The sequence below is a fragment of the Phlebotomus papatasi genome, chromosome 2 (genome assembly GCF_024763615.1).
Source record: "Phlebotomus papatasi isolate M1 chromosome 2, Ppap_2.1, whole genome shotgun sequence".
In the NCBI taxonomy this organism is placed as follows: Eukaryota; Metazoa; Arthropoda; class Insecta; order Diptera; family Psychodidae; genus Phlebotomus; species Phlebotomus papatasi.
This window is the reverse complement of record NC_077223.1, coordinates 6,537,220-6,564,170: the sequence shown is the minus strand read 5'-3', so window position 1 is coordinate 6,564,170 and position 26,951 is coordinate 6,537,220. Positions and strand designations below refer to the sequence as shown.

The following is a 26,951-nucleotide window of genomic DNA, read 5'->3' as shown; positions in this document are numbered from 1 at the left end:
GTAAAGAACTAGTAAGGGCCTCCTGCGCACTCTCTCTGTTGAATAACCATTCAGCATCCTGCGAAGTGATCTCGTCGCGTCATGGAGAAGCGGTCGAGTTGGTAACCGACGGACTTGTCATAATTAACGACGCCAGCGTAACAGTCTCTACAAGGAACCAGAATGAGACTCTCCGCAAAGGAACGTACCTTGTCATCCACGAGGAAGCCATCCAGATAGGTGATCAGCAGTTTGCGAAGCCTAAGAAAATTATAAGCAGAGAACCCCTACCGTCAAGATATGCAACCATCAATATCACCAGAGAAGTCAACAAGATCACCCTTCCGTACCTAAAACACTTACACCTGGAAAATACCGAAAGGTTGGGTACCATAGCGGACGACCTAGTTAGCCATAGAACAGCATGGATCTCGTTGACATCAGTCGTTATTGTTCTTCTGATCGTATGCACGATTTTGGCCCGTAAGGAAATCATTCCGATGCTTCGAGGAGTTAAACAATCTCGCGAGGGCCCTGGAGTGATGTCTGGGGAGCAGATAAACCTCTTCGTGCAAAGAACGCTGAGGGAGACGAACAATTCAGGAGAATCTGGTGAAGCTGCATTGAGCGGGGACGCTCAAGCTTGAGAGGGGGAGCAGTTAGCAACGCGCGCAATCTTGCGCCAACCCACATCCCTGCATTGGTCTTGCATCGCACGGATATAGGGTTTCTTCTGATAAAGCGTGCATTCTGCAGACGCTTGATCAGCAGAAACCCTCGCCCGTGCGAATGTGACGCCAAGCAGCGGATGTGGGAAAAATAAAGAATTCTGCCCTAGGGCTGAGATTGATTTGAATAAATAAATCACTCTTCGTCGAGTGTCCAAAGAAACAACAAGTCTTTTTAATTTATATATGGGGAAAGCTTGTTCGACGCCGCTTCTCCCGCTTTTTTTCCCGCCTGACGCTAATAGCAAATTTTCTTAAAATTGAAATCTTTAAAGTGAAATATCTCGAGAACCGTTCGACGAATGTCTTAATTTCTTTTTTTTTAAATTGGTCTAAATTTTCTGGACTACAACATAAACATAAAAAAATCAAAATCGCATGCTTAGATTTCGAGATAAACTACAAAACGTGATTTTTAATCGGTTTAGAACCAGTTTTTCAAAAAAGTAATATCACAGAAATCGTCGTACGCGCGCGTAGATATATTTAAAATCAAAAAAAAGAATTATGAAGATATCTCTATCCTAACCAGAGATATTGCGTACTACGGACGGCCGGACGGCAGCCGGACCCGAAATTGCCGGCTTATGATTTTCGACATCAGGGATGTTCAAAACATATACCCTGTGAATTTCAGCTCGATCGGAGCACTTTGAGAAAATCTGATGATTACAATAGGTGTGATTAGAAGGAATCACACCTAATAAATTTCAATGAAGTTTTTTTCTTAATAAACTGGGCAGGAATTTCAAACTTTTTTTTTATTATTTATCTAATATTTTGAGTTTGATACCAATCATTTTCCAAATTGTTTATTATTTTAGTTTTATTTTGTTTCAGCTCTCGTGAATAAGAAAACAGTTGTGGCCATTTTATGATTAGATCTTTGAATAACCTATTTATATTCTTAATTAAGTATTTGTATGACATTCGTCGGAATAAAGTAGGAGTTCTATTCTGCTCCCGGACAGGAAGCAGTCAGATGTTTCAATGTATGGAAAGAGAGGATTCAAAGGCACACAACATTAAGATTCAAAGGCTGCCGCAGAGCAATATTTGCAAACTTTTATCACCCACAAAATTTGTCTTATCTGAATCAAAATGTATTTGGAGAAATACCATCCAAGAATAACCTTCTATGACTCACAATAGAAGATTTGTTCGAAAAATTATTTTGATTATGAAAAAACATATGAATTGTGGAACATCAAAATTACAGTTTAGAGCTTAGTTTCGTTTTTTTGCCCTAGCACCTAGAAAATAAGAGCTAGGGTCTGCATTTTTTAATAACTTGTGAGGATTATGAATAGCTATCTAATAGTTAATAAAAAAGAATTTATGCTTTAACGAAAAATGAAAAAAAATACAAAATTCAAAGGCTGCCGCATTCAAAGGCAGACCACTTTCCCCTATTCAGTTTTTTTGTGACCAAACAACGCGCGGAATGTCAAAAAACGATTTCCACACGAAAATCTCACCTGATTCTCTCCGATATTCGTGGATACGGAGAGCAGGCAGGTGGGAAAAATAGGAGAAAATGTCACGGAGAGAAGCTCGCGTAAAATCTTCTCTCACAAAGAGGAGATACGCTCGGGATACGGCCCCAGCTGATTTTCAAATTCAAAATTTCACGGATTTAAATGCCTTCCATTTGGGTTTCCGGGAAGATTTCAGCGGGGTCAGCAATATGATCCTCTGTCAAGAGGATCCGGACTGACAATCCGAAAGAAAAGAAAACAAAAATGAAATTTTGTGAAGAATATTTTAATAAATTGGCCCATCGTCCAGATTATCATCTTCCTCATTGAATGCCTCCCCATTGTCGAAGTAATTGTTCCCATAGTCATTCTCATCATCCATTTCCTCGTCGTATTCTTCAGCTTCATGTTCTTCCTCTTCTGCATTCTCATTGTCACTCTCTGGCTCCTGTTTGATCTTCGTCCTCTCAGTAGCCTGCTCCAATTTCTCCAGCTGATTCAATTTCTCCACAATATCCACAGTTTTCGGCTTCTTTATCACAGTAACCCCTTCCGGAACATTCCGTTTCTTTGTTTTCTTCCCACTCGGACGCAATTCCTGTGGCATTGTGTCCCAGAGGAATTCACCCTTCTGCCGCGTCTTTGAAGTGTTTTCCAATTCATCCTGCAAATAAATTACTCTCTGTGATTTTTCCCAAAAAACACCTGCCCACAGAAATCCTTTTACAATGTAAGCATCGGAGTATCGCTGCACTTTCTGTTCCGGAGTCTTGGTTTTCGTGAAATACGGCGAATCCCTGAGGTATGCAATAAAGTCCTCCTTCCACAGTACCTTGTACTGTCTCTCAGAAGTGTTCTGGAAACAAAGGACACTTTGTAAATTACGAGAAAACAGACGAAAGACTGAAAATCTCACATCAAGTGCCACGGGCTTTGTCGGAAGCATTGGAAAAAGTGGAGGAGGCACGAGGGTTCGATCAATCGTCTGGAGATCCTTTCCCACACAACCCAGGGTTTGGAGCTGTTCCTGGGTGAAGGAGGAAGTGGCTCGGCCTCTTCCACGACCACCCATTTTCACGGAAATTCACTAAAAGGCTTCAATTCCTGAAGAAACCAAAATATAAACACGAAAAGTGAAACTTCTCAAGTAAAACCTGTCAACAGCACCACGTGGTCGAAATGGGTAAACAATTAATGCTGCATATGCTGCAATGAAAATCATATTAATTTCTGCTACAAAATAATAATTAATATGCCAAAAATCAAGCAAAAGAAGTATATTTCCAACAAATTCTCTCTTTTAGTCACTCTAATTTGACAATATTTTATTAATAATGGGTTTTTATTATCAATTGTGTATGAAGCAGAAGCATTAAGCATAAGCTTCATGCACTTTCAAATTTTTGATCCGGTACGAACCAGAAATTTTTTTCATTTTCCAAGTGGTTTTTTATTGTTTTACTCATTTTACTATTGAATAAGTTGGGGTTCATGATTTTACAAAGTGTGATTTATAAAAATACTTACCTATCTGTTGTAAAAAAGTTGTAAATCTGTTGTATTACGGTGGATCTGCATTTCGTCGCTTGGATCAACAATTAACGTAATTTCCTCATCATATCAGCAATTGTTGTAGTAATGAAAATATACGGCTATACAAAAATTATTAATATGGGAAACGAGGAAATTATACAATAAAAAGCTGTTCCAAGCAACGATTAATTTTTTTTAGAAACAGTTTTTTCAAAATTCAGCAATAATTTGGTGTCTACCATCTCTGCACACTAGAAGCAATTTTGGTTAAAAATTGCTTTTTAAGAAAAAAAATTGACGTGATTGAGCCCAAATAGAAGTAGATTTTGATTCTCCAATAGTGTCTTGGATAAAAGGTAAATGGAACTCTATTTGCACAAAAAGTCGATGATATTCGAAGAATTCAAATTCAATTTCGAATTTTTATACTAATTTTCGAACAAGAGTGGGGAAAATTTATCAAATATCACACTAAAAAGCTCGCAAAAGAATTACTCAGTGATTGGAGTGATTAAATACTGGGGCAAGAACAGTAAACGTCGTTGTTCTGTTTTTTTTCCTCACAAATGTGAAGACCGTCACATTTTGACACTTGAGCACTTCGAAATTCGAACAGGATGTAACTTTCGCCACCTTGCGAAAGTATTAAGAAGCAAGAAAGTCTCTTTATTACAGGCCTGACTTAAATGAAAGCCGAAGTGAATTTGGTGGTGCCTGTTGGAATTCTTCAATGTGCCGCGAAAATTCACGTAGTGAAAATGAGAGTTTTTTAATGTTAAAATTGCTAAATTAACTTAGAGTTAAGTCATTTTCACAAGAAAATCCTTTTAAAAAATTTATTTGAATACAGTTATTTGGGTTAATTGTGAATAATTGTCGCTATTACAACAAAAACATTGGGATGAAATTTTGAGCTTGAAGACTCATATTCTTTTGAGCTGTCTCAAAATTCAGGATAGGTTTGAGAAAAATCCTTTTGTACAACACTATTTTGGTTAATAAGGAATGCAAAAGTACACATTACAAAAAGGGACACGACCTGATAATAAGCATAAATAACAGAAGAAAATATTTTGTCTCATTTTAGAGATTTTTCGCAACCGCAGCGCCGCCAGACGTTTGTCAAGTGAATTATTTGTGTTTTTATCTCTCTCTCTCTCACAGTTGAATTGTGCGCGATTTAAGAACTTTCCATTTGAAGTGATATTTGCATTTAATTTCTTTATATTTCTGCAAGATTCTGAGAAAGATATCAAGAAGACAATTTCTTTTTACGTGAGTTTTTCTTTCTATTATGTCTTTTTGGCGCAAATATATTCATCATGGCACCGTGAATAAGCGGGATTAGTGTTACCGATGTTACCAGTACACCTATCTGCAATTTCCATTAGAATTATCAACACAAAAATTCCGATATTAGACGACTTTTAACGAGCACAGGTTTGCTTTATTGGATCTTCAAATAGATTTTCGAATTTTTCAAGATCTACTTCTGTACGGAAGAGTAAAAACTTTGCTTTCATAAATTCAAGATGACGAATTTTTAGGTCATATGGGTATGTTTGGATAAAATGTTCGCCTGAAACACGTCCTAAACTAAATATATCAAAAAAATAAATAAAAGAAATTGTAGGAGCCGTTTTCGAAAAAAAAACATGGTTTTGATCCGACGGTTGATCATCAACGCTAAGGTGGCGCTGAAAACTACACTACACAGGTTTCAGCGTTTCCATCAGGAAAATTTCGCTGTCAAAATTCACATCCTTTTCTTTCCTAATGGCTCCGGCACACCTTTTAGATCAGAAAAATTTCATAAAGTCGAAATTCGAAACCCTTTCTTTCTCACATGTTTTGAATATGGCTATCTCATTCTTTCGCATACCAAATTCGATTGAACAAAATTGAATTTGGAGTGATGTTTAAGAGAAGAAGAAGAGTGCGAGAGAATGAAGTAGAGTAGACATATTCAAAACGTGTGAGAAAGAAAGGGATTCGAATTTTTACTTTATGAAATTTTCCTGATCTAAAAGGTGTGCCGGAGCCATTATGAATAAATTTATTTATCTAAATTTAAGATTTCTATTTTATTAATACATGTACTTACCAATAAAAAAGCTGTTAAATTTGCTGAAGTCACAACCAGAAGTTTCAACAGTTCCGAACCAAAAATAAAACAGCCATCAACTTTTTGACAAAATTTTTATTCACTAATAAATTAACATTACATTGAAAATACACTCCAAAAATTTTTCCGCAAAAAAAAATCAATCAGCAAATATTAAAAATAAAGAGTTTCCTCTTACGCTTGAACCACGCTCGTGGCAAAAATATCAGTTAATTAGCTATTAAGAAAAGAAACTATTCAATAGAGGCACAAAGATGCAAATGATATGATTATATTCTTGAATTGAAAAGAAAAAAAAATACATTTTTTTCTCCATGCATTAATACCTAAAAACTAAATTATATCTTATTAAAAAAAACAATCCCAAGGGAAAAGAAATAAATTGTAAATAAGCCAAAAATATTCTCCTTACTAAACGCGATTTTTTTGTGTAAAAAATATTTTTTTTTTCATCTATAAACTAATAATAAACAAAAAGGATATTATTCTACCTAGAGTTTGTATTCCAACTCTCTTTCAGTTGTAGGTTTTCTTTTTTTTTAATTTTTTCTCAGTCTTTCGCGTGATTCAAGGCCTCTTTCTACCTTTGTCGATCGTTTGCTTACAAAAGTGTGTGGAAAATACTTTAGTTGTCTCCGAGGTGATCAATCGTCAGACTTCATAAGTTATTCATCGCTAGTTTTACATTTTCCGCACTCACTCCCTTCAGAGCCGCAATAATTCCATTCAGATTGTCATCGCTGTACTCTCGTCCCTTGAGACTGGACACCACCGGAATTCTCTCACCTCCCGGTGACAGAATCAGTGCAATCTCCGTCATAATTCCCCCCTCAACATCCACATGCAGCTTCACACTGTGAATCTTCTCCTCAGACTTCAGTTCAATACTCTTTTCCACCGAAAACTTGGGAGTGCGCCCAAAACGCCAGTCCCAGGCCTCAAAGTTGTCCCTGAGTGCCGTGATGCCCGGAAACCACTTCTCAGTGGGATTTATCAGCTGAAATCCTCGCTGTTTCATCACCAATTCCCTTCCACCATCAATTAACTCTGTGGCATTTGTGCGCAGAAACTCATACCTAAAGAATATTTTTAAAATTGGAAAGAACAAAAAAAAATAGGCAATGATGTAAAGGTCTCAATCTCAAAGGGCTCGTGGTATTTTCTCATGAGATATTACAAAAATAAGCCTCATTCAGTTATATCGCCAATAGGTTAATTCAAAAAGTTTTAGGTTATGTTAGCCGTAACCTCAAAAATATAATGCAAAATCTCTTCTGCCTTGCGGTAGGCCGCGGTGGCCGCGGTACATTCAGAAGAGTGATAGAAGATTGGGATACCAACCCCAATGGGAAGTCACGAACCTAGGGCTAGCGAACAATTCTGTAACAGTATGACAATGTCATATGACGAATTTTCATGATAAATTCTGGAGTAGGACAACATTGAAGTCCAGTGAGAATTTAATGCTCATTGTAAGCAGCTTTCTGAAGCTCTCAGTAACTGATATCAATTGATTTTTTAATTAGTTCTTCGAAATTAGCTACATAAAAAAAATTAAATTTGTCACATGACATTGTCATATTGTTAAAGAATTCCCCTACTGGTCCCTCTAGAGAGGCTTGGTCGAGGGGCTAACAACCCCTCTCCGTAAAAGCAAGATTGTTACGAAAACTCGCAAGGAGCCTCCGATAGCACGGACTTTTCGACAGCGACTTATGCTGCATTTCTGGAGCGAGCTAACGGAGAGTCGCCAACACTTGAGGAGGTTAGTACAAGAGGCTTGGTCCCTTAAAGGGACGTTGCAGCCACCTAAGTCAGTAGGGTAAACCTTCTTTTGTAAAATTGCTCAATCTTCCCTGTACATGACCGCCAATCATTTACCTCCCCCAAAAACACACTAACGTAAGAAGTTCTTTTAATCTTAAGTGAATAAAGTTCTAACCTCAAAAAGCTAAGAGTTCCAGAGAATTTATAATGTTTCATTACTATTAAATAAATAAAGCGTGTCCCGGATTTTAATCCAAGTTTTTAACATGAAGTTAGTCACAATAGGAATTGTGTTTTGTTTTGATTTTTTGACATTTCAAGAGAATTTCGTCAGCTTTTCATTTCTGAAAAAAATAAAGGTTGTGTTTTGGCTGAGAAAAGTGATAAAAATAGAGAACCTGCGCAAATTGATCGTGGACACGTACCTAAAGAATCCAAAAGCGAGCTATTCTGAAGAATTTTTCATGACAGGGACGATGAACGCAGATATCTACATTAAAGAGTGTCTCCGAAAACGGCTTTTGCCACTGTATCAAAGCCACAACATCCCTCCTCTATTTTGGCCTAATTTGGCATCATGTCAATACGCAAAAGCCACCCTGGAATGGTTTTCCAACAACAATGTCAAATATGTAGATAAGAAGGTCAACCCGCCCTGCACTCCAGAAGTGCGCCCCATTGAGAAATACTGGGGAATTTTGAAAGGAGAATTGAAGAAGAAGGCTAATCCAGCCAAAGATTTGCCTTCTTCTTCACGAAAGTGGAAGAAAGTCGTCACCGTCAGAGATCGTGGGAACGACCTTATCCAGAGCCTTATGAGGGGAAGTAAAGAAGATGATCTCGTGCAGCTATAAAAGCGCACAGAGGAGGGATTCGCGCTCAATCAAGAACGACGGTGAAAAGATGCACAAAGGATAGTTGCTGCACTTATTCACTCACTCGAGCGCGGATGATATACCCAAGCTCAAACTTAAATAATGAGAGCACACATACTCGACTTACTTCGCTGCGAGTATATGTTACTCGCATGAAGTATAAGGATAAATTAAAAATTCACCAGTGCACCACACTCGACCCCTAAAGAACGCTGTGCAGCATCCCCTAAGTAGGGCATGCTTCAAAGCAGGTTCGCAACAATATTAGTCACCAGTAAGGATCAAATTATTCTGACATAAGCAACCTCCAAAAAGGACTCTATAATCATCAAGTTTTGTGACAAGGGGAAGAGACGAAATCTCTGAATACTAACGGCATCATCCGAATCAGGAGGGCCAAGCCAGGTCTAGAACACACAGAGCACCGATAGGGGGGATATCAGAAGTAGTGCATGCAATTCATCAATATGACGACGACCACTTCGCGATTTTAAATGACCTAGGACCAGGCAGATCCGCAAGCTAACGCAAGTTGACTAAATTCAAACAAGGAACTTGCACTACCAGACTACTCAATATTTCAATAAAAACGAGAAATTATCATAGAGACACACGCTAAGTTACGATAGAGAATCAGAAGAAGAGCCACAGGATGTCTTATTTAGAATTAGAATTTGATGCAATTAAGATCAAAAGAATACTTTTAGATTCAGTATTTCCTATTGTGGTTATGTTAACGATAAAAAATCCTCTTCATGGCATATTTAGCTATTCTCTTGCATCAAATATACATAACCTACATTTTTGAGGTTATAATAAAACAACAGGTTATAATAAAGTAAAAATAAGACACAATGGACCTAATTCTCTTGTTTAACTCTTTCGTCTCTTTTGGGACTGTAGTACCCAAAGAAGCATATGAATATTCTATGAAAAACAATGTTTTTTAATTATTCAGAACCGAGAAAAATTCAATTCTTTTGGATGATTACAAACTATAAGGATGTCCAAATGTAAGATATTTTTTGTAGGACCTCAATTAATTCCTGAGCTTAGATATTTTTGATTAAAAATTGTGAAATTGGCTTGCAGCATATGCTGCGGTCCGGAAAGAGTAAATAAAGATATTCCGTGAAAATTTGGGGTTATGCTTGACTTAACCTTAAACAAAAACAAGTTTTAAAAGAAATTCCAAAGTTTCAAATACAGAATAAAATTTATCAGTTTGAGAAATATCACAAACACTCAAATAGTTAGAACCACGGGAACCACGAATACGAATACTTGAGAAACGTTTTTTCAGTCATGTCTTCTTATTCTGATTAAATGTCTGACTGAAATGTGTTTAAACTTAAATCTTTCCCGATTTTTGAGGTTATACTTGACATAACCTGAAATTCACACAACATAACCTCTTTAGTAAATTACTTAACCTCAATTTCAAATTATTTTTTTTTAGGAAATTGCGGATTAAAATTTGAAAAACTGGGTCAGGCATTACGATACGTTCAAGATTGAACCGAATTTTATTTGTTTGCTTATAGAAGATTGACTATTCTCCTGTATTCTTATTCATAAACTGAACATAATAAAATCACGAGAAATATATTCTTACATCATGAACACATATTTCTTCTTGTAGGTTAAGAAGAGATTTACAACAATCTTATTTTGATACAAGAGCTCTATCAAAAGCTGGTGAATGTTTAAAAATACATTGGATTGTATTTTTAAACATTGCCACATCCTCTTGATGCCCAAAAGCTATCTAAAAACAAAATAAATATCTTCAAGCGAAGACTTCACATTCCAAAAATGCCCAATAAAATGCTTCACACGAGTGTCCAATAGACGATAATACCTCATGAAAATCAATTGACAGAAAAACAAAAAAATAAGAGAGTTTATGTAACTTACCCAATGGCTGAGAGTAATTGAGGCACATTGACTTGTTTGTTGGCATCTGTTAAATTTTTCACTTGAGCTGGAACTGATTTTGTTGCTCGACTCTGAATGTCGCCCTGCAAAATATTTACACAACTTTAATACAATTCTCTTCATTTCTCAAGTAGCAGCAAATTCATTTGCAATTTAAAAAAAAGGCCATGTTTTCGCCATCAATAAGATTAGCAACAGAGAGTAATGGTCAAAGAAAATCTCACAGAGTTTATCGCAGAGTGAACAAATAATAAATTTCTTTTATCAGCTTTTCGAGTGAGCGTCAATTGAGAAGTTCTATTCCTTTGTATATTGAAAAAAAACAGTAGTATATTTGTGTGAAAATGGTATTTTACTTTTCCGCATATTTTTATAGCTCAAACTCCAGGAAAGATAGAGCAAAACGTAACCCATTTGTTTTGAAAACAGATGGACTTTAATCTCCTGATTCAAAAAAAGTTAGGTTAATTGTTAGGTTATACCGAATTCTAACCTATAAACCTTTTATTTTTTTATTTGCATGCAGGCCTCAATTCGACAACGTTGTATAAGTTTTGGGATCTCACGAAATAAATAAATCTTCTTGTTGTGTTTTTTTCTCCTAATTCTAACCTCAAAAAAGGTTTAAATGTTCAATTCTTTAATTCACTAGAGAAAATTTCAATAAAAATATTACAATGAATTTTAGTTTTAGATGAAATTACTACTCTTACAATTGGTCAATAGTTTCTGAGGTTAGAAATTGATTCAATTTTCATTTTAAAGTTCGAGGTTATGTTTGTCATAACCTCAAAAATTTCTTCTCAGTTAATGCTTGGTTGTGGTTGCCGCCGACTTATCACGATAATTCTCATTAGGTAAAAGGCAGTAACCCTCAATCACAGATCGTATATGCCAATAATTTGTAACAGTTTTACAATTTATGTTCACAATTAAAATTTAAATTGCTGATGAATGGCTGTCGTTGCGTGAGAAGTAACAGAAGCAAGCATAATGAGGAATGATGAGTGCCAGCTTAGGCAAAAAAGGCACGTGTTGCTGACGTTTCTAACAATAGTACAGCGTGAAGGTGAGATGACAGGGTTTACAAGTTGTACGGGGTCTAAGTGTGACAATTTTATTGCTATTTTGAGCACCTGAATGATGAATTAAGAGATCGATTTTGTTTGCTACAAAAATCGCAAATTAATGGTCCTTATTCTCTTATTTCGTAAATAAAGGTTATATTAGAAATTGAGGTTATGTATGCAACGTTATTGGTATTTTAACCGTCTGAAAGTCAAATTAACTCGGTTATGTTTATTAAAAACTAACAAATTTATGGTCTTGATACTCTTAGATATTTAAAGAAAAAAAGTTATATCAAAAATTGAGGTTATGCATGATCTAACCCATAAAAATATGGTCATTTTATAGCAGGAAAAGTTCAAGTTTAATAAATATATGAATTTCTGTAAAATTTCAAAGCTATTACCTATATTTATTATAAAATCTAATAGACACTTCTGATACATTTTAAATAGTTAGAATCTGTGACATTTTTGAGGTTAGAATTTTATGCATTTACAATTAAAAGAAGTTTTTTTTTAATTAATATTTTATTTCTCGTTGATAAATTATTGTTGAAAATTTATACAGACCACATTTAGCGATTCTACCACGTAAAGTATTTCTTGAATTTTTAGGTTAGGACTAACATAACCTAAAGCTTATTAAATTGACCAAGTGTTCAAAAAATTACTGCATAGTTTTCGTCTTAACTTGCCAGATAAGACTTTATTCAAAGCTAAATTACTGAGAAAAATTGCATCCAGACGTTCAATAAAAAGATGAATAAAGAATATTTTTATCGTGTTTTAGGTTATGTTTAACACAACCTCGAATTCAAATCCTACCTCCTGGCTATTTGAGACAATAAAGCTCAATGTCTTGTTGATGTTGTTGGATTTCTATTATTGAACCAATAGAGTAATTTGAAAAATAATAGGTTATGTTAATCTTAACCTAAAAAAAATTGATAATACCCTCAAATTCAAATCTAATCTCGTCTCCATCTAAGTAAGAGAATAAGGCTCAATATCATATTTACAAACTTGTGGAATTTCTATTATTTGACCGATTTTAACCAATGGAATAATTCGAAAATTACAGGTTATGTTGAACCTAACCTAAAAAAAAATTAATAGAGAATATTGTTCAAAAATACTTCAATCAGAATCCTTACAGTTTTTGGCCATTTTAAACGAACCTGATTGTGAGTACTTGAAATTTTTGTTATTCCAAATAATTCCATCAAAAAACACTGTAATTTTATTTTGATTGGCAATCGCAAGGTTAATCCCTATGATAGATTCATAACTTCTCAAGACGTTGTTGCTAACTCATTTAGAGGCAGAAATTTTCCAGCAATTCCCCAATCAGGTGGTCATCTATTTGTCATATCATGAATTTTCCATCACTTAATGGAACAAACAAGTCAAATATAAATAACATCCACTAATTACAATTTGTAATTTTCATTTGCTCTTTCAATTCTTATTTACATGCCTTCAGCTGTTATTCCTTTCGCTGTATTTGTCCCCACAAGCTCAGTCAATTTTATTATTGTCAAATTAACATAAAAAAAACTAACTTTTCTCCTCTTTTTGCAGTAATGGAAAAATTAGTCATTGATTAATTATGCAACTGAGTAAGATACCGAAAATATTCTTCCTTTGTAATATTCACAGACATTTTTTTTTTGCTGCAGACAAATATCTCACGCAAAATATTATAATCGTCTGATAAAAATAAATAGAACGAAATTACGATTTTAAGCCATTATCGTCCAAAAATATCCAGAGAATTTTTGCGTGGAAAATTTTACCAGACATTTCTTGTTTCATTTTTGTAAATATAGAGAAGTGAATTTAGACAAAAAAATTAAGAAACACAACAACTAAAGTGCATTGTAATCAGCTGGCTTGCAGCCAAGTTATTTCGACTTATGCTAAATCTACCAAAGTGCTTCATAAAGGGATCAACAAACAACACGATCAATTTTGTTTGTTCAGATTATCTCTAGAATCTAGATAGATCTAGAATCTTTAATTTCGTGATGCTTCTGATTAAACGGAGATTTAAATGGACAACCAGGAGGGGAATTCTATAACGCTCTGGAAATGCCATATGACAAATTGGGTTCAAATCTTAGGAGTGCTTTTTCGAAAATGCGATTCTGTAGCCATGACTTTGCCATTTCAGATCACGTGACATTGTCAGAAGTCATATATTTGCGATTTCTGGCAATTCAAATGACAATAAATTTAGTTAAACAAATCAACCAAGACGTACTATATTTTCATAAAATCATCAAGTAAAGGGATTTCATTAAAAATTCAATGAATTGCATTTTCGAACTCATATGATATGACAAAAAAAGCTCGAATGGCATTGTCAGGTTTCGAACTCACGCGTGATAATGCCACGAAAATTACAGAATTCCCCTCCAGGATAACAAAAGAGAATCAATTGGAAAAATTTTTAGGAACTTTTGAAGTCCAAATTGCAATAATCCGCGGAATTTGACGCTAAAATTCCAGTAAGTTTTCCGTGGAATTTGAAGTCGGAAATTCCATTGCAATCACAACTCTCCATGAACTTTCAAGCACGATCCATTGACAAGCATTTGTTGTTCTTTTCCAAGCGCTTGTTTGTAAATTTTCATAAACACACAGAAAAGATATTCGTAAAGTTTTGCCAGAGGCAAGAAAATAAAAAATGAATAACAACAAATAGGGTGAAAGGAACACCTATTGACACTAAGAAATCGTATCAGGACCTATTGACACCCTACTCTGTACCATTAGGAATACGAAATTTGAACACTTATCCTTATCGAAAAACGTAGATCAATGAAAAAACGCAATATTACTAACATTTCATTAGATATATTAAATAAATTTCTACATTTTAACAAAAGTGTCAATAGGGGTTCCCCTGTCGAAGAGGCCCTAAAAGAACAAAAGAATGCTTGGCAATATATTGTTACAATTATGTAGGTATTGGGCGCCAGATGGCGATCATAGACGAATAGAATAGGGCTCTGGCGCCCAGCACACAAAGTCGCATCAGGAGATAAAGTGAGAGAAAACGACTCTTACGGGGAGTTGGGTTCTGTCTGTCGATTGACTCTGTTGTCCAGCACATGACCTTGCGGTCTTATCGCCTGAGCAGTCACAGATTCGAGAAGTTTTCTAGAGATTTTTCTAGTAAGTGGACCGTGGGTGATTCCCTGCGAATCTGCCCCAGTCATTCGTAGGGATCTCAGTGGCGCAATAGGTAAGACCGTTCGCTCTTGGGCGGATGAGATCTCTGAATCGACTCTCAAAGTTGTGAGTTTGAGTCCCGCCCGGTGCAAGCAAAAGAATGTCAGAAAGAGACATTTCCACTGTGATAGAACGTGATCATTTTCACTGTGATGGACTGGGCTATAGACGGACTACAAATGGATGGATTAATAATAATCCGTGGGCGATTCCTCAGGAATCCGCAGATCCTCCACCGAACCGGGGCAGATTCTTCTAGAATCTGCCCCGGTTAGCCGAGCGCGATTCCATGAGACTCCGCCTCGGTATCCTCGGGCGACCCACAGAGAATTTGCCCAAGTAACTGGCAATGAATTCAGGAATCTTGAGAGCCATTAGCTCTGAAAAATGCGACCAGTTTTAGTGTAAATTTTCCCTGTTTTCGTACACACTTCACGAGATATCTGCGAAACTACGTAGGTTGCGAATTTGGGGTTTTCGGTTGCCCATTCGATATTAAATTGGCTTTTATTTTGTATTTGTACTTTTTGCTAATTCATTCCATAATAACAGAAAACGGCTAATAAACTCAAAAGTTTTTTCGGCACGTTAGAAACATATGGGAACATAGGAAACGTCATGCCCCTGATGAGAACTGTTTTCCGGAGGGTATTCGTCCCAAGAGTGGCCCCCAATGACGAAAGGAAGAGGAAAACGACGGGAGAAATAGAAAGCGGCAATGACTGTTGATTGAGCAAGCGGCAGGGAGCATTGAAAGTGGGCTATGGGCTACTTCTGTGGAGCGACAGTTAGAGAAGGAAAGAACCTCTGCAGAGCGGCATAAGCTAGTGAAATCTCCAACACGCTCGGGAGACTTCGTCCTAGCTGGCCCTTCCCCTTCACAGAGCTTACTGGATTGCTGGAACTCGTCTACGGACGAGGAGAACGACCTCAGGAAAAGCGTACACCCCGTCAGAGACCTGGGGTGGATTATAAGACCTACCAATGCATGTAGGAGGCGGCAGAGAAGGAAGAAGGCTGCCACTTTGAGGCGAGAAAAGGCGGTCACTTTCAGAAGGAAGAAGGGAGTCCAATCTCCACAATTTGTTTGTCTAGCTTCCGAGAAGATGGTGAGGTTTACGAGGAGTAAGATGTAAAAGAAGCTCCTGGATTTGTAAAGCAGGAGAACAATAAATGGACCCTAGTCTAGACCACCAATAAGGTCTTCTTTGAGTTATTCTTTCATTTGGTTGATGGTTGCTAAGAGCTAGCAGATTTTTTTCTCCCCCGAAATCGTAACAATATGAAAAAAGCACAAACTTTTACAAACTTGTTTGTTGGTTATACGATATACGAGTGTAAGTCTCCAGTGCAGTGGGAGTTTACAAACATTTATGAACATTTTCCGTACGTAAAACATCATTCAAAATGAAAAGTATAATAAGTGTACCAAATTTCGGCATAGTTGCATGTAAGCGGCAAAGTTTTAAGTGGCCGAAATTGCAAGCTGACCGAAATTTGATACACTTACCCCAAACTAAATCACATTTTGCAATATAATTTTCAGTCTGCCTATTTAAAAAATCTTCCTCACGTATTGTTGGTCATAAACAAAATTACTCGTTACATCACACTTCTGAAATGTACGACAGTGACAATGTAGAGAAGATTGATTGATGCAATTGCATACAAAGTAGTGGGTATAATAAGCATCAGCTGCTGCAACTGTACTGATTTGGCATAACAACCGCAAAAATAAAGAAATAAACTCGATAAGATCTATTATTAGTCAATAATACATTGTTATCGCACGTTCTTGAGATACCATTCATCACAAGTTGCTACAAGTAGCTTTTATTGAATTTCGCAAAGAAAAGTTCATTTTAGACAATATAAGCAATGATTTAGTAAAATTTGCTAAATTGTTTTGTATTTGAATCTCCCTTAGATCAAAAGTTCAGCGTGTGTAGAGAATTTTTTTATTCCATTAAACTTTAGCACTCACGCAAAAGCCCGAAGGGGGGAAAGAAGAAGCGCAAAATTATCACTAATCTCCCATAGTCTTCAAAAGCTAAAGTCACAAAGGCAATTTTCATGTGTCCGATAACTCGTGTGACCCAAAAAAATCATAATAGAGCGAATCACTGACGATTACACACCAACAAAATATTATACTCTAAAGAACATCGAGCAATGTTCAACACCTTCAAGCTCGCCCATTTTAACATTTCCTCCTTTCAAGAAAACTTGGAGGATTAACAGCAGTGTCTAGCTTTCTGTGGTCACATTCTACCCTTAAATCCGTCTCATACTTATCAATTTAACTAATCCCTTCAATTATATTTTTTGTGCCTTTCGCAGAATTTAAAAAAAAAAATGTATTTTTCTGGTTTCTGTCGGACACGGACTCTCTATCGCGACACAACATTTTATTGCTCTATTTTTTCGCTTTTGCTTCTCATCATGAGCGTATTTTGATAGCAAAATCAAGAAGGATGAGGGGCAAGAGTTGATCATAAATTGATAGATCTCTTTTTTTTTTTTCTTCACGCTTCTATTTTCAGAATATCACAATACTATACACACGTCTCAGAGATTTTTCCTCCTTGCCACGAGTTTCTGTTTCTACGCAGTTTCAGTATAAGTCAAAGAGTTTTGATTGTGACTTGGGGATATCTTGTTAATGAATTGATCAATTAATATTATCTTCTTACAGTAACTGCAATTGACGAAATATTTATAGGTCCTCTCACGAAATTTCTTGAGAAAACTCCATCTGGAGAGAGAACGGTAAGAGATGTCAACTTACGGTTTCCTATGAACTTTTCAGAGGGCTGTGGGGCAGCTTTGAAATTGGGCTCTTTTCTCCTATTTCTAAATGGAACCATGACATTTCCTATGTTTCCCATATGTTTCTAGCGTGCCGAAAAAACTTTTGAGTTTATTAGCCGTTTTCTGTCATCGTAGAATGAATTAACAAAAAAATACTAATACAAAATAAAAGCCAATTTAATAACGAAGAGGCAACCGAAAACCCCAAATTGGCAGCCTATGTAGGTTTGAAGATATTTCGTGAAATGTGTACGAAAACAAGAAAAAATTTACACTAAAACTGGTCGCATTTTTCAGAGCTAATGTCACCCTTCTGAATGGAACTATATCTTACAGTGATAATTTATCTTCACAAGCCAATTGAGAAGCAAAATTACATGATATGCCGCAATTCTTTTAAAAATAAGAGAAAAAATACCATTTTCAAAGGTACCTCAGTTCAAATGGGGTCCACTTCGCTCTACGAATTAATATCTTGATCTTAATTTCAGGATGGAAAAATTAAAGACTTGAAGATGCATTTAATAACTAGACGTTATTCTTGGACAGTCGAATGTAGAGAAAGACGTTTTCCAAATACATTTGATTTTTTACTACTTCCGAATTATTCGGTGTTACCAAAGAATTATTACTACATACTAGGGTGGAATCACCAGTTCTCGCCAGTGCCCCACTTCTCGCCACTTTACATTGAAATCGCTATTTTTCGCAATTTATGAAATAAATGAGTCGCAATTTTTTTGTATTGTTTCTGCTTCTACGCATAGAATCGAAAAATAATTATTATTCGTTTTGGATTCACGATTTTGATCACTTTTTAGAGCAATATTTTAAGCAAGTGCATCGAATCCAACATCTCTTACCAAATGTACTAAGTGTCGTCAAATTTTCAACAGGCCAAAAATACCTATTTGGGTAAATAATTTGTCTATTGAATATTTAATTGCACTTGTGGAATACATAAAATTTGTATTTAGTCAATTAATATTTCATTTTATATTATTTTTGTATAAAAATGAGGCATGGCGAGAAGTGGTAATATTCTGGAATTGATTTTACCACCTGTCGCCATATCTTTTCAATAGGCGACGCTAACTTCACTTCGTACATTCTCAGTTGTCAAATCTGCATTGTTTACTTTCTGCAAAAGCCCCATAATTTGATTTCTCAAATAAAAGTGAAGAAAAATCATTTAAAGAGAGTAATAATAGAGTGATCACAAGGAAAGAGAAATGGTGAATGTATTCTTTTCATAGCATTGCCTAAAATAACCGAGTGTGGTTCTTTTCAAGTGGGTGGCGAGAAGTGGTTACAAATTTTACAAAACTGGCGAAAAGTGGTAAAAAGTGGCGACGAAATGGTTATTTTTGCATTATTAATAAAAATCAGTTTTTTAAGTAGTCCAGCGTTATGTTCTAGGATTATTGTTTTCACTTATCTAGAGCCAATACATCTAAGTGACTTTGTGTTAAATTTGACTTATCTTGTAACAAGGATTCAAAAGTTATGATTAAATGAATTTAATTTTTTCCTAAACATGGCGATAGCCGGTTATTCCACCCTATGCTATCTTTCGAAATGTCGCCGATATATCCAGAATCTTTCCCATTGAATTAATTCGACTAAAATATCCCAAAAACAGAATTTCGAAGTGTCTCGCATGACCATATCACATATAAAATTAATATTAAGATTAATACTTTCTGAACTGCGAGAATGCCAAAAAAGATAGCAAGTGTTTTATCTTGCCTCTCTTTCGCGTTTCACTCAAAAACTGACCGAATCACAGTTGGCACGCATGGAAAATTGCTCGAATTGCCTTTAATACGATTCAGAAAGCAATTAATAGGAGCAGTAATATCTTACCCATCATATTACTCATCTAGAGTGTACTCTTTCTAACACACGTGATTTTCCATTTGAAATTTTGGATACTATATACTTCTCTTTCCGACTTTTCTTAATACTAATATCAATCTTATGTGACACTACGGTCAAAATGATTAAATTGTTTTGCGTCGTTTACGAAGATCGGTTTAAGTCCAAGAAAAAATTACTTCTCGTTTTGTCCACATGGTGGCTAAAGTACTTCCTATAAAAATACACAAGTTTTGATCTAGATCCTTTTTCTCTTTTATTATACTAAAACAACGTTTCGGAGCTTATTGGCTCCTTTCTTTTGAGGAGTCCTTTAGGAGAAGCAGCCAACAAGCTCCGATACGTTGTTTGAGTAATAAAGAAGGAGAAGGATCTAGGTCAAAATCCGTTTCTTTTTATGTGAATTCATCTACTGACAGCATTAAATACGAAGCTTTTCCTGGCTGAATTTTGAGGTGGCTCTCAGCCACGAGAATTTCAATTTTATCCATACATTTGTCAATAATTGTAACGGAAGTGTCTCGGCTGTAGAACTTGTTCGGTTTGGACCGTTAGATTAGAATTAGAACATTTTATTCATCAAAGTGCCAAGCAGAAAGCATTCACTTATGGCGCTGGCACACCTTTTCAATTGAGTGAAATTCAATCGATTGAAATTTTACCTCTTTCTCTTTCAAATTGAAATCAGATGTAGCTGTTCCTTTCTGTCAAATTAAAATTGAAATTCCAATTTTCATTTGATAAAACGAGATAAATATATCTTATTTTAGTTTGAAGGAGTAGGAAGTAAAATTTCAATCGATAAAATTTCACTCAATTGAAAAGGTGTGCCAGCGCCATTAGGATTGTTTATGTCAACTATGGCAACTCATACTTAACACAAGTGTCTCAATAACAAGTGAAGTCCTTTAGAAAAGTAGTAAACTGGCAAAACCGAGCGCTCATAGCCCGGAGTTTCCACAAGAGGAAAAACATTCGGAGATTGGTTTCGAAAGCCAAAATAAATGAATTTTTACTTCTCATTTTGTCCACGTAGTGGCCAAATTATAGTGGAACAAACATTTCTCGCCATTTTTCAGAAGTACAGTCGCCATTTTTTACCACTTTCGCCAGCTTTGTAACCACCTTGTTGGAAACACGAGCACCAACTGGCGGAATTAATTTGAAAGTTTCTTTTTATGTAAGCCTTTCCGGCATACTTTTCAGTCTTTTTGTAGAAAGCGTGGCGTGACGTGCAGTTGTGTAATTCTTTTAGGAAAGGAATTTGCGTAAGTTAGGATATTTTTTCATTATAAAATCCCATTAAATTTAGTAATATTTATTGTATATTTTTTTGCTGAACTCCTTGGAAAACGATCAAGGTAAGACCTGAGTCAAGAAAAAGAGTTTTATAACTTGACAGGTTTGATAGAGGATTGAAAGAAATTCAATATGGCATCAGGATAAAGATTATAAAGAAATGAATTGAAATGTAGATTTATGATTTACGGACCATCAACACGCACGTATTAAAATTATATATTCAGCAATTCAGTCACAGCCATAATTACACTGAGAAAAAAAGAGGGTGCGATTAACTTTTTTTCCTCAGAACTTTAACATTTTTAGGTGTAAAAATATATCAACATTTTTTAATGTTAATTTTACACCTTTTTAAGGGTAAAATTAACATGACAAAAGGTAATTTTAACCCCTAATACACTTGAAAAGTGTAATACTTACACCGATTTTGGATCAATACTGCAGGGTAAAATTAACATTTCCGGAATGTTATTTTAACTTTTTCGGATTTCTCTCAGTGTATTTAAGTCCTTGCAGTCCGCCACCCGTGAATTTCATTGATTAAAATAAATACAGTAGAGTCTCGCTATAGGCCATCGCTCTATAGTCCACAATTTATCGACCGTTGATTTCAAAACACTGATTTTAAGTTAGGTTATGTTTTTTAGTATGCGACATGCATAATTATTTTAATATTTTTGGCAAACTTTATTAAGTAGTTGTGATAATTGTGATCCACAATGAAGAGAGCAAGGACAAGTACCACAATCGCGAAGAAAGTGGAAGTCGTCGAGCAATTTCAATACTAAAAATCGTTGATAATTTTAAAAAATTACATGGACTATAGTGCGACCCAAGTGTCAAATTTGAAACCAAATATGGACTATAGCGAGACTCTACTGTACAGTCCACTAACTCTTGATTTTGTTCGACCCAGGGAACTTGGTCCCCAACACACCGTTGCCACTTGATTGGTTTAATTTAAACTCAATTATTCTGAAGAATATTATTAAAAGAATACATTCAGCTTTGCTTTTTCTGGTTAATCACCTTTTTAATATCTTAATTGTGACTTTTCTTAACTATAAGTAGCAAGAAGTGATTATACTATCGTTTTTGCCGTGTTTTTTAGAAGAATTTCGAAATGCCTCGATTGTTCATAATAACTGAATAAAATTGTCCTCTCCATAATAATTGAGTAACTATTTTTGACACCTCCTTTCTATGGATATTTCAATGTTTTTTTTTATTAATTGGTGAAAACTTTTAGTAAGAAAACTCGATATCGATATAGTATTTGATTTTTCGAACATCAACGATATTTTGTGCAAAGAGAAAGTTAATTATCTTATTAACCCATTCTTTACCATGGTATTATACATCATACGCAAATTGAGTGATTTTAGATGATTTATTTCTGGGCAATTTATATTCGAATTTCTGTCGGGAATGGATTTTTAATTACTTTAGTCCTCCAATTACTTGAAAAAATAGCGCAACAGAGACGGGAATACATTTTGTTGGTCTTTTCTCGCTTTGTAGTCATGCAAAATTTTTGCTCAAAATGGCGGACGGAAAATACGACATCCCGTCGAATTTGATAAAATTGGCCTCTTTCCTCTTTCCTGATTTGAATTCTAATTGCCAATTTGTTTTATTGGATAGTTATTCTATCTAAAGCAATAGAGTTTGTAATTAATTAATGCACAGAATTTAAATTCAGTGACCGTTAAGACGTGTGTTTGACAGGGGCTCCCCGCGCCCCCATAATAGATAAAAATTTATTCTTTTAAAAAAATTCATCTATTAATCTGTAGGAAACTAATCCCGAAATATGAACATTATATCTAAAATATTTCTGGTACATTGACTGAATGGGTTAAGTTATTTAGCCGAGACACTTTTAGAGAATCGAAATCCAGCTGTGGAATCAAACGCAAGTTCTGCAATCCAAATATGGAACTAAGTACCACAATCAAGATGTTCGATTGGTTCCGCCAGAGGCATGACGTTTCATATATTTCTCATATGTTTCTAGCTTGCCTAAAAAACTTTTGAGTTTATTAGCTGTTTTTTGTCATTGTAGAATTATTTAATAAAAAATACAAATATAACATAAAATCAACTTAATATTGAATAGGCAACCAAAAACCCAAAATTGGAATTCTACGTAGTTTTGAAGATATCCCATGAAATGTGTACTAAAACAGGAACAAATTTAAACTGCAACCGGTCGCATTTTTTAGAGCTAATGTCGCTATGTCACTACCCTGGGTCCGCCATTTTTTTTGCGAAAAACATGTAGATTACAAAGTATTCAACAATGTTGAACTTTTTAGTGTTCTTTTTGGGTCTGACGATTTATGAATTTACATGTCCAACTCAGATTCAATAGGATCAAATGAATTCTCCACTTAGAGGATGTTCTAGGACTTTAAATGTACGAAAGTTCTCTAGAATTGATGAAGTTCATAAAACCAACACCAGATGCGCTAATGTAGTTTCAAATATGATAGAAAACATAGAAAAACTTAGAATCTACGTCTACGTTTTAGATTAGAAACAAAAATCATAGACGATCAATGTGACTCTATTATAAATGGAATTTTTGAAAATACCAATGTAGAGTGTCTTGGGTGACTAAAATAATTTTTTCAACGCATTTTCTTATTGCAGATAAATAATCATGCACAATTTGGTCCACAAACAGAGCATTGCTCTTGGCCATTACCCAAATAATTGCTGCTTAATTTAGAGTAATGACGCATTTTATAAACTTTACAGCTCAATTAGAGTTATTCCATGAAAAGAGCGACAATATAAAGAGAACCATAACATTTATGACTATGAGTTGAGAAAAACTTACCTTTTCCATAACAAGAGCCTGTGTCAGCTGATCCTTGTTGGTGTTGACGAGAAGGGTGCAGTGATGATAGGCATTGGGTTGGCCCAACTTTGCAGCAGTTCCTGAAATCTAAAGGGATTTTTTTTCCTCAATACAGAATAACGGGAGAACTTCCAAGTTCAAGGTATAGATTTTCTCTCACCTTCTTGCCGCGGAAAAGGATATCATCGCGATCGGAGATGTCTGCCTTAATGCTCCACTCACGGAATAGTGCCCTGGTGATGAGGTTTAGATTGTACTTGCGATTGTACCGTTCACGTGGCGTGAAGAAGGTGCAATTGAGATTGCCCCTATCGTGATAGACAGTCCCACCGCCGCTATTTCGTCTCGCCAGAACCACCCCATTTCGCTCCAGGGCGGATATATTGGATTCTACCCAGGGATTCTGGTGTCGTCCAATCACCACACAAGGATTATTGCTCCACAGCATGAGCACATGGTGGTTCTTGAAGTCGAAATTGCGATAAATCCAATCCTCGAGGGCCAAATTGGTGAAGATATCGTAGGATTGGGAGATGAAGACGGATTTCTTAATTTCTCCTGGATTTATTAAAAATTTCGTGAAATTTTCCCAAACACTCAACCCTAAATTGCACTCACCCTCGACACGTCCATCCTTGCCACCCTCAAGTGCAGACGCAAACCCACGATGGGGCACAAGGGCTGTGGCTCTGAAGCCTATTGCCCGAATTCTCACAAGAGCAGCAGCCATTTTTTATATTAAAAACTTTTCTTTATGGGAAAAAACTCTGAAATATCACTCTTTTTCCCGTCCGGGAGTTACTTTTCCACTCAAAGGGGACTTTTAGGTATTTTATTGATACTTCTAGAGCACTTTCACACACAATTAGAGCCGGAAATTTAGAAAAATCGCACGTCAAACTTTTTTTTTTAATAAAATTTGGGGGTTATGTTCAAAAAAGGGGATGATTTGTTTCAGGGCTTTTTCTGCACAATTCCTCACTCTTAGGCACTTTAGGTTCTCATAAACTTTGCACTAGTGTTTATTTCTAGTATTTGCTGATTTGATTTTTGTCCATTTGTTCGATACCGCGTGAGAAAATTGATATTTTCCTCAGATTGGGTTCTCTCCTGACCAGGTTTTGAAGAGGAATCTTTGGCTTTTTGGGCAGTATAATCTATTGTTTCCCAATGAAAGCACACTCTGAGTTATCCGTGTAGTCGGATGTCATGGAGATGAGATATTCGTGAAGTTCAATGGTCTGATGGAGCCACTTGAATCCCTGGTGGAGTCCGTTAATGCGGTATCGAAGACCTAGACAATCTTTGCTACAGTTCTTTGGCATTCCTTCCTTATCTTGTCACAGTCAATGCACAGACGGATGGGTTTCCGGGACCAATGCAAGATTTGTCCGGGAGGGAGAACACACACAGCCCACTTTTGAAGTGGAATATTCCACTGCGTTTCAATTGAATAAAGCTTGGCGTATTTATTCACTTGCACTTTTTGCACTTTTCCTCTCTCCTCACTCACTCTCTGTACTGCTCCCAAACTGGGATTTCTTTATCTTCACAATCAACCAGCCACGATGCTTGCTTCGCAATGAATAGCTATCGGAATAGGCCTTGGTTTGGCTTTTATAGCCACAGCTTCGGTTTGATTTTCGGCCATTTTCGGGCATGTCAGACAATTCATCCGATGGCCAGAGGTGAACAACCCTCAGCTGATCGTGGCATCAATAATCACCAAAAAAAACCTTGTCGCATTTCCCTCTTTCTCTGGCCAGAAGTGTGGGTGGCAAACATCTCCACGCGACAGACAAACACGGGCCGGCAAAGTCGAGGGGGAAGATTTTCGGTGATAGATGAAATTTAGGTCGTCTTGACAGAGCCTTTCGTTCCAGGGCGACAACGATAAGATTGGGAGAGATCACGCTTTGAGCTCCGGATTGCTCTCAATTTGTTTCTATGCGGCACATGCGTAGAAAGTCGATAGGAATGCATTTTGCGTCGCATGATTCCTCATCAACTGATCTCTCTGTCCTTTATGCAGATTGATCCACTCGATTTGATCTTGACTTCTCTTTCAAGATCAGCAGAGTCAGAGATCATTTTTTTTTTAATTTAGCAGTAAAAATGACCAAATGTGAAGAAATCAGAGAAATGTTCTATTAGGAAATAAGGAAGAACTTTGGACTCAAAAGACCACATGGGAGCAAGAAATCAATCCAAAAAATGGGATAATTCATCACGCTTTTCTCCTTCAGCTGCTTGATGGTTCAGTTCAATGATCGATCAAGAGACAAATTCTGATATTTTTAGAAGAAATATTGCTCCAAATATTTTTTTGCTGCTGCTTCTTCTATTCTTTATGTTTCGCAGGGTGTCTGGACCGTCTGGACATGTACCACAGAGTCCGTCACTTTATCACATTTTGTTCAGTGGCAAAGCTGTAGGAGGGTCCCTGGGGTTGGGTGCTCCCGTGAACAGGACCAAATGTTATGATGCGTAGTACCTTACTTACTTACTTATCCGGCGCTACAACCAATTACTGGTCTTGGCCTGATTCAGGACCCGTCGCCACTCGAGCCTGTTACGCGCCACTGTTCTCCAATTCCGCACCCCTAATGAGCTGGCGTCCTGGTCCACGCCGTCTACCATCTGAGGCTGGGTCGGCCTCGTCTCCTCGTAGCATAGAGTCCGCCGCTAAAGACTTTCCAGGCTGGGTCGTCCTCATCCTTGCGCACCAGATGACCAGCCCACCGGAGCCGTATTTGCTTAACGACAGTTACCTCTCGGTAGCGCTCATACACCTCATGGTTGTATAGACTCCGGTCCGGAATCGTCCCTTCTCACATATGGGGCCAAAAATCCGTCGTAGGATCCTCCTCTCAAACGCGGCTAAGAGTTCGCAATTCTGTTTGCTGAGGACCCACGTCTCAGATGAATACGTGAGGACTGGCAGGATCACAGTATGGCGCGGAGAAGTTCACTTAGGCCAATCCTGTCTAAAAACAAGTACGAATCTCTGTATAGATCTTTCATTGACCTCCGTATACTGCCACTGTCATATTGTTTTAAGTATAAAACCTTGAGGGTGTTTTTTATGCGAGATGGTTTTTATAGTGCCCATCCGTGCCGCTCCCGCGAAAGGAACTTTTTAGGAGATCTTTCTCATACGTTGCACTCACCTTGTACAATGCCCTGCCTTTGAATCTAAAGGATCCTCGCATGTCTTATGAGACCTTCTCGAGTCATTTGAAACGCCTGATTTGGACCGAGTATTGCTCAGAACGTCAGGGGCTCAATCCCGTCACGAGGTGATCACGCAGTGCATTGCCATTTTCGGGGTGGTTTGATCTCTGCGGCTTGCGGTCGGATTTCC

The 26,951-nt window shown here is 36.6% G+C and overlaps 3 protein-coding genes across 3 annotated transcripts; all 3 read right to left on the bottom strand.

The window, feature by feature from the left end:
* Positions 1 to 919: 919 nt before the first annotated feature.
* On the bottom strand, positions 920 to 3,438 carry LOC129802292 (DNA-directed RNA polymerase III subunit RPC7-like). Its single transcript, XM_055848007.1, has 3 exons — positions 3,102 to 3,438; positions 2,913 to 3,041; positions 920 to 2,849 (listed from the first exon to the last, which is right to left on the bottom strand). Exons 1-3 carry the CDS (start codon positions 3,255 to 3,257, stop codon positions 2,472 to 2,474), a joined length of 663 nt encoding a protein of 220 aa, XP_055703982.1. The 5' UTR covers positions 3,258 to 3,438; the 3' UTR covers positions 920 to 2,471.
* Positions 3,439 to 5,900: 2,462 nt separating this feature from the next.
* On the bottom strand, positions 5,901 to 25,179 carry LOC129802290 (lipoyltransferase 1, mitochondrial). Its single transcript, XM_055848005.1, has 5 exons — positions 24,206 to 25,179; positions 23,748 to 24,145; positions 23,567 to 23,674; positions 10,403 to 10,506; positions 5,901 to 6,919 (listed from the first exon to the last, which is right to left on the bottom strand). The coding sequence occupies exons 1-5, from the start codon at positions 24,315 to 24,317 to the stop codon at positions 6,502 to 6,504; spliced, it is 1,140 nt and encodes a 379-aa protein (XP_055703980.1). The 5' UTR covers positions 24,318 to 25,179; the 3' UTR covers positions 5,901 to 6,501.
* Positions 24,745 to 24,912, bottom strand: LOC129802291 (uncharacterized). Its single transcript, XM_055848006.1, has one exon. It carries the CDS (start codon positions 24,910 to 24,912, stop codon positions 24,745 to 24,747), a length of 168 nt encoding a protein of 55 aa, XP_055703981.1.
* Positions 25,180 to 26,951: the final 1,772 nt, after the last annotated feature.

Coding starts and splice junctions, on each gene's coding strand:
- LOC129802292 (XM_055848007.1), bottom strand. CDS start 3,257: ATGGGTGGTCGTGGAAGAGGCCGAGCCACTTCCTCCTTCACCCAGGAA. Junction 3,042..3,101: donor CAAAGCCCGTGGCACTTGAT/GTGAGATTTTCA, acceptor CTTTGTTTCCAG/AACACTTCTGAGAGACAGTA. Junction 2,850..2,912: donor GATACTCCGATGCTTACATT/GTAAAAGGATTT, acceptor ATTTATTTGCAG/GATGAATTGGAAAACACTTC.
- LOC129802290 (XM_055848005.1), bottom strand. CDS start 24,317: ATGGCTGCTGCTCTTGTGAGAATTCGGGCAATAGGCTTCAGAGCCACA. Junction 23,675..23,747: donor TCCTTTTCCGCGGCAAGAAG/GTGAGAGAAAAT, acceptor AAATCCCTTTAG/ATTTCAGGAACTGCTGCAAA. Junction 10,507..23,566: donor AGGCTCTTGTTATGGAAAAG/GTAAGTTTTTCT, acceptor AATATTTTGCAG/GGCGACATTCAGAGTCGAGC.
- LOC129802291 (XM_055848006.1), bottom strand. CDS start 24,912: ATGCCAAAGAACTGTAGCAAAGATTGTCTAGGTCTTCGATACCGCATT.